This window comes from Hibiscus syriacus, unplaced genomic scaffold (genome assembly GCF_006381635.1).
Source record: "Hibiscus syriacus cultivar Baekdansim isolate YM2019G1 unplaced genomic scaffold, ASM638163v2 tig00112498_pilon, whole genome shotgun sequence".
Taxonomy (NCBI): Eukaryota; Viridiplantae; Streptophyta; class Magnoliopsida; order Malvales; family Malvaceae; genus Hibiscus; species Hibiscus syriacus.
In genome coordinates, this window is record NW_024063347.1 from 150,319 (window position 1) to 156,139 (window position 5,821).

The 5,821-nt window shown below is 34.4% G+C and overlaps 1 protein-coding gene across 3 annotated transcripts; it reads right to left on the bottom strand.

Moving 5' to 3' along the window:
* On the bottom strand, positions 1–5,478 carry LOC120180696. Of its 3 annotated transcripts, XM_039185988.1 has the most exons (4): positions 4,834–5,473; positions 3,868–3,963; positions 2,713–3,083; positions 1–676 (listed from the first exon to the last, which is right to left on the bottom strand). In XM_039185988.1, the coding sequence occupies exons 1-3, from the start codon at positions 5,342–5,344 to the stop codon at positions 3,079–3,081; spliced, it is 612 nt and encodes a 203-aa protein (XP_039041919.1). In that variant the 5' UTR covers positions 5,345–5,473; the 3' UTR covers positions 1–676; positions 2,713–3,078. The 3 variants fall into 3 exon arrangements, with proteins under 3 accessions (XP_039041919.1, XP_039041916.1, XP_039041917.1); XM_039185985.1 differs by having other exon boundaries at positions 2,713–3,963; positions 4,834–5,478; XM_039185986.1 differs by lacking the exon at positions 2,713–3,083 and having other exon boundaries at positions 4,834–5,474.
* Between the last annotated feature and the right edge of the window lie 343 nt (positions 5,479–5,821).

Genomic DNA, 5,821 nt, shown 5'->3' on the forward strand with positions numbered 1-5,821 from the left:
TGAGATTTTTATATAAGATTGCATGAAAAAATCCCTTTCATTGTGTAACAATAACGGATGATATGCAGATGCAATCAAACAGAATGCAGAGACAACATTCCGTTCACATACTGCTTTCTGACCTGCTTATACTTTTCATGCAATGTCATATAGTTTGCAGTAACATCGTCGTATGATACCTCACTACAGAACTTCGATTTCCTATCCATGTACACATATCTTTTTGTGTTCGACATATACCGGGAACATATCTTTTATTCCTGTCGATTCGACTTCGCAATCCCAATCATGTCCTTCAACATTTTCCCCATCTTGATTCAGATGTCGCAACCATCTTATCCGTTGAAACGAGTCTACATTCCTCTCAATAGCTACTTCCACACTCTTCAATGCTTCCCAAAACCTCGACTTTCTGCTAATTTTGTCGATCAAATTGCTGAAAGTTGTTCTTTGGCATAGATCAAGCCAGCTATATGTGTCCGATTGCGAAACAGGGGCAGCTACCAAACATGCCTTCCGAAATGTAGGATCAGAGTTACCAATTAGACTGATAACTATATGCAGTAGCCTGATTGTAATGGCATTTAGAATTCCAGATAAAGACTTAAAAGAAGGATGACGATGATATTGAGTACGGTTCCAAGAAAACAATGCCACATGTATAAACCCCTCCCACCTGTGTAAATGAAGGAAATAGTGTATAAGTTCTAACGTCATATTATAAATATTTACCACTTAACCACATAAAAACTGAACTCTAATTAAGTAATACAACATGAATGTGGCCAAGCAATGCATAGCATATGTTGCTGCCAGCATCTCCAATTTGGAGCGTCCGGAGTACCCCTATCCCAAAGAAAAAGAAAGCACCAAAAGAGTAATCAATTACAAATAGCATCCAAGTAAGATACGTCAGATTATAGAATTATGGAAGAAAAATCAAATGTAATTAATCCAATCCACTCAAAATCATCAACATCAACTCAATCATGACAATCAATATACAAAGAGGTGTCCAGAGACATTGACGTCCCACGTACTATTATATCTGAAGTCCATGACTAAATAATTTTGTCAACATGGGTCACTCCACATGCAATGTTCAACTATCAACTTCCGAACAGTCACTGCAATCAATCAAAATCAGTCTCAATATATTTAGGAATTTCGAATGAAAGATAGGAAAAAAGGATGTTATTTTTTCATGTTAGAAACTATAAATATCAACAACCATCAATTTCTATAATGAATGTCTATAATTTGGATAGTTGTTTTTTATCAACAAAAAAAATGTATAATTAAATTTAGAAACAATGAGAATTAGGGAAAAGTAAATAGCTTCAAAAGTCCAACTCTAAATTACTGAGAAAAACCTTGAATTGCTGCTAATCTAGTAAAAAGTGATATAACCTGACCTTAAATTAACTAGAAGTTGAAAAAAATCCAAGAATCACCCAATTGTTTCATCATAAAATAGTCATAGATTCAGAAAAACAACTATCCAAATTATCATCACGAAAACAAAAAACAATTTTCCAAGTTATTATTCAATGTCATTGTAGTCAAAAGGTGACTCGTACTATAGAAACCTAAGTTCTCCATATTAAATGATACGGCAAACCAACATATACACCCACATTGACAAAACAATATCATCATTCGTTTTCTATAGCTAAAAGCTTTGATATTGCTTTTTCCCAGCAAAAGGTCCAAACAGAAGGTAACTATCACCTGGGCACATGTTGCAATCAGTTTGGCATTAAATAAGAAATTAGATCCTTGCCATGTGCACCAACAAGCGAAACACCGAAGGCCAGAAATAGGGACTACCTCACATGTCAAATGTCTAATAAAGGAACCTAATCACCAAAAAACTAGTAATCAAGGGTACTTTTTCTATCAATTACTTCACATACAAAATTTTCCAACAGGTAATCAGCACATCAACTAAATCTATACTGAGAGAAAGAAAAAGGATGTTGGAGTGGTGTGTGGTATATATGATATAAGTTTGTTACTCGGCTTCAATTCATAGAGTTTTGGTAATGACTTGTTATATCTTAAATGTTAACATTTTTCATTGCTTCTTCCACAAAGGAGACAAACTGCAAAAAAATCCCAAAAATTAGAAAAGCTATATAAAACCATGTTAATTAAGTAATTTATTACCACAAAAAGATAATATAAAATTATAAAATATTCCCTCATTTTTTAAGGCACGTTGTTCTCGTGGAGATACAGTAATCTTAAAAAAAAAGCTGCAGCACAAAAAATAGAAAAAAGATAAAATAAACAAAAATACATAAAGAGAGAACACATACAGACCCTTTATGAAAATTTAACACAACCTTGTACAAGAAATTAAAACTCTTAAGATGAATTATCTTGCAAACTGCAATAACGCCTAATGCATTTATTGTGTCTGATGATGATGTGGGTAATATTTTCCTAGCCAAATCATAAGGAAACTAGTGAAGTAGGTTTCAGTCTGTCATAGAATATATAGATAGCATGCAACACTAATATCATGAGCTAATCTCAGAAATTAAAATGATTAATCTACATTAAGCAATAAAAATATTCGGTGAAGAGGCATTATCATTTAGGATGGAAACAGAAATGGTTCATGGAAATGAAACTTTGACTCATTAGAATTAAAGGAACACTTATCAAAAGGTAACTTATTGGAACACTTATCAAAAGCTAACTTACTCAAATGATGGTTCAACCTCAACTCCAAGAGTTAAGTGCAAGGAAAACCCAACAGATCCATCTTGCTTATCATAATGTGTACATGCTTCGTTAGGAAAACCCCTGGGGATGTATAAGACATCACCTTCATTAAGCAACAAGTGATAACAGTCTCTTGCATCATCAATGGGTTCATTGTTTAGAATGTTACAAGGGTCATATAATCGAGGTAATTGCCCATTTGGCCTAGAAAATATTTTCCACTTCTTAGATCCAAAAATTTGGCAGACAAACACACAATGGTCATCATAATGACGAGCCAATCCTTGAGAATTAGGTGAGTTAAGTACATATTGGCACCTGCCGATGGTTGACCAAAGATTGAAGCTAATCTGTCAACAATAAAGGCAAGCCTTTCAAAACGGAATTCCATTCCACGCAAAGCCACTGTATAACCATCATTATATGCTTGTTGACATTTTAAAATATCATCTAAACATAAAACGTGTGGAGTCCTGCCACGGCAAGAGCCTGAGCTTTCTTGAAAAAAGCGCACCTCTTGTTTTAATTGGTTATCTGTTCTTAGAACCCGTATGTCTTGTTCATTGATAATAGGGCAACCCAATTTATTCCTAACCTCCTTCAGGAAATTAAGGATGTCTAACTCATCTGAATCAATAGGAAAGCAGGAAATTAGATCTTGAAGGATAGAAGAGAGAACAGAAGGAAACGAATCTTTAAAACAAAGAGATTGCATAAAGGATGTGAATATTTCATCCACCTCCAATTAAGCACTCGAGGGTCTTCTTACAACACAAGGTAAGACCTCCCACTGGCTTAATCTGAAATATTTGAAATCACCCTCACTAAGCCAAAATATCCTTCTTTCAATATTATTACTGTACATAAGGGCTGCAAATTGATCAGCATTAATGGAAAGCCTAAAAATGCTTTCTGCTAGATTACTGATGGTAATATTGCTGAAATATAAGTTCATCCCTTGTCCAGCTCCTAAAAGATCACCGGTTAATATTTTTTTGTGAGCTTCTCTCCTTGCTTCTTTCAAAGAGACAGAAAAACATTCAGATAGGTTGCCCGGGATCTTTCTTAATTGCTCAATGTTGCATGTGTTTATGAGAACGATGACAGCATTAAGAAGTAAAATTGGAAGTTTACCTTTCTGAAAGAATATCCTAAGAGAAGCAATATTTATATCATCTCCAGTGCTTAAAGAAATCAGTATTGATGATCTCTGAACCTTAAGGAAAGCAATTAAGTAACTCAAGTTATAATTTTAACAAATCTACAAGCAATATATGCAAATATATAGAGCCTAGCTATGAAAACATCTTTCCTGGGAAAAATGAAGTGACAAAATAATATTTGGGCTCTTCTTCTAACATACTGATAAAACATGCCATTTGAAACATGAATGCAAAAACCATAAGAATTTTGGAAAAAAGTTACTTCACTTCTTAATAATTCTACTCTTAGAAATGGAAGAAATTAAGTCCAAACAATGTATATCTAAATTTGATATATCCCCCCCCCCCAACACACGCACACCCCACGACCATTTTACAGTAAATGTAAAATGAATACACCCCAAAAGAAAGGGAATTGCCATTTGTATGAACTTAAATAGTTAATTTTAATCATTCAACATCAGAATGAAGTTTTAGGCAAATATCTAACTATATGTTTACCAATAATTATGTGAATAAATTATGCACACCGATGATAAGAGTTTATGTTCAATGGCAATATAAAGCAAGAAGAGACATTCTTGTGGTTCATATTTCTTAGTTTCATATGCAATGCAAACTTGTAAGACCAACTTAAAGTCCCTAAACAAAACTAAATATGAACTGCACACTCAATGGACTTCCCACGGTTGTTTCTCTACTTCTTCGTATCTATCCTCTAACGGTTGTTACTAAGCTCTCTCTATTTAGACAGCCACTAACTGTTACTTCATTTTTCTTTGCTTTTCAAATTGAGTTAACAGTAGTCTAAATAGTAGTAATACTAATTTGGCAGTGGTCTAAAATAACATGAATGAGTAAAACAAGCAAAGCAAATAACTGAAATGAGGCTACTTGTTGGGCAATTATAAAAAAATGAATCTTGAGTAAAATACTGACATGAGAGTTTCCAAAGCAGAGAAATGGATCAATCGTTGTCTTCCAATACAAGTAGAGCATAAATCCAAAAGGGCATCGCAGGCAGCCATGGAGAGGGCCTTTCGAGGAGTGGGTATCAAAGAAATCAAAGCCTTAAGGGTGAGAAAGTCAGAAACGACCTGGTGATTCATCTGAAACGACTGGAGAGAAGCCGCGCCAACAAACTGGGCGGTGAGGGTGGCGATGTGAGGATATTCGGAGCGGAGAAGGAGAGGGCAAAGGGAGAGAATACAAGTGGCTTTGTGGGGTTGGATTGGTTGAGAAAGGAATTTTGTCAAGCACTTCTTCACGACTGTATTAGTATTACAGCGAGAGAGAGCGGCGGCCATTAACAGAGGGAAGAGTAGTGTGTTACTCTCACTGACACTAATGACAGTATTGCCTGCATTGGAATGAAACTGGGACTTCCTTTCGCGGTTTCCAACGTTTCTCTCCTTTCTCTTCTTCATCTGCTGCTGCAAGCTATCCATGTTTTGCAATGCTCCAGTTCCAAATCAATTTGAGTCTCCAATTTATCTCATGCTGCTCGGAAGATTCAAGATTTTCGTCGCATTATAACAATTCAGCTGCTCGCCTCGGCTTGCCTTTGCGTTGCCGCACTCGATTAGCGTCCGCTTAATTTTGGATTTTGACTTTTTTTCTTAAAAAAATATCACTCTTTTAATTTTGGGAAACTTAAATTAGTTAATAGGGTTTCCAGAATTCAAAATATTGTTTTTTTATCCGTCGTTCTCGATTTTTTTTTTAAAAACTATTTTTTTATTTTTGAATCTTCAAAAAAATTAATCAAATTAAATCAATTAATAAAAAATCATTCTCATTTTTACCTTAATATTTAACAATGGTTATTATGTAGTCATTTAAACAAGCTTATAATATATATAATGTGTTATTTTGATTTGTTTTATTAGTATTATTAGTTACTAGGAAAATATTATGACCACATA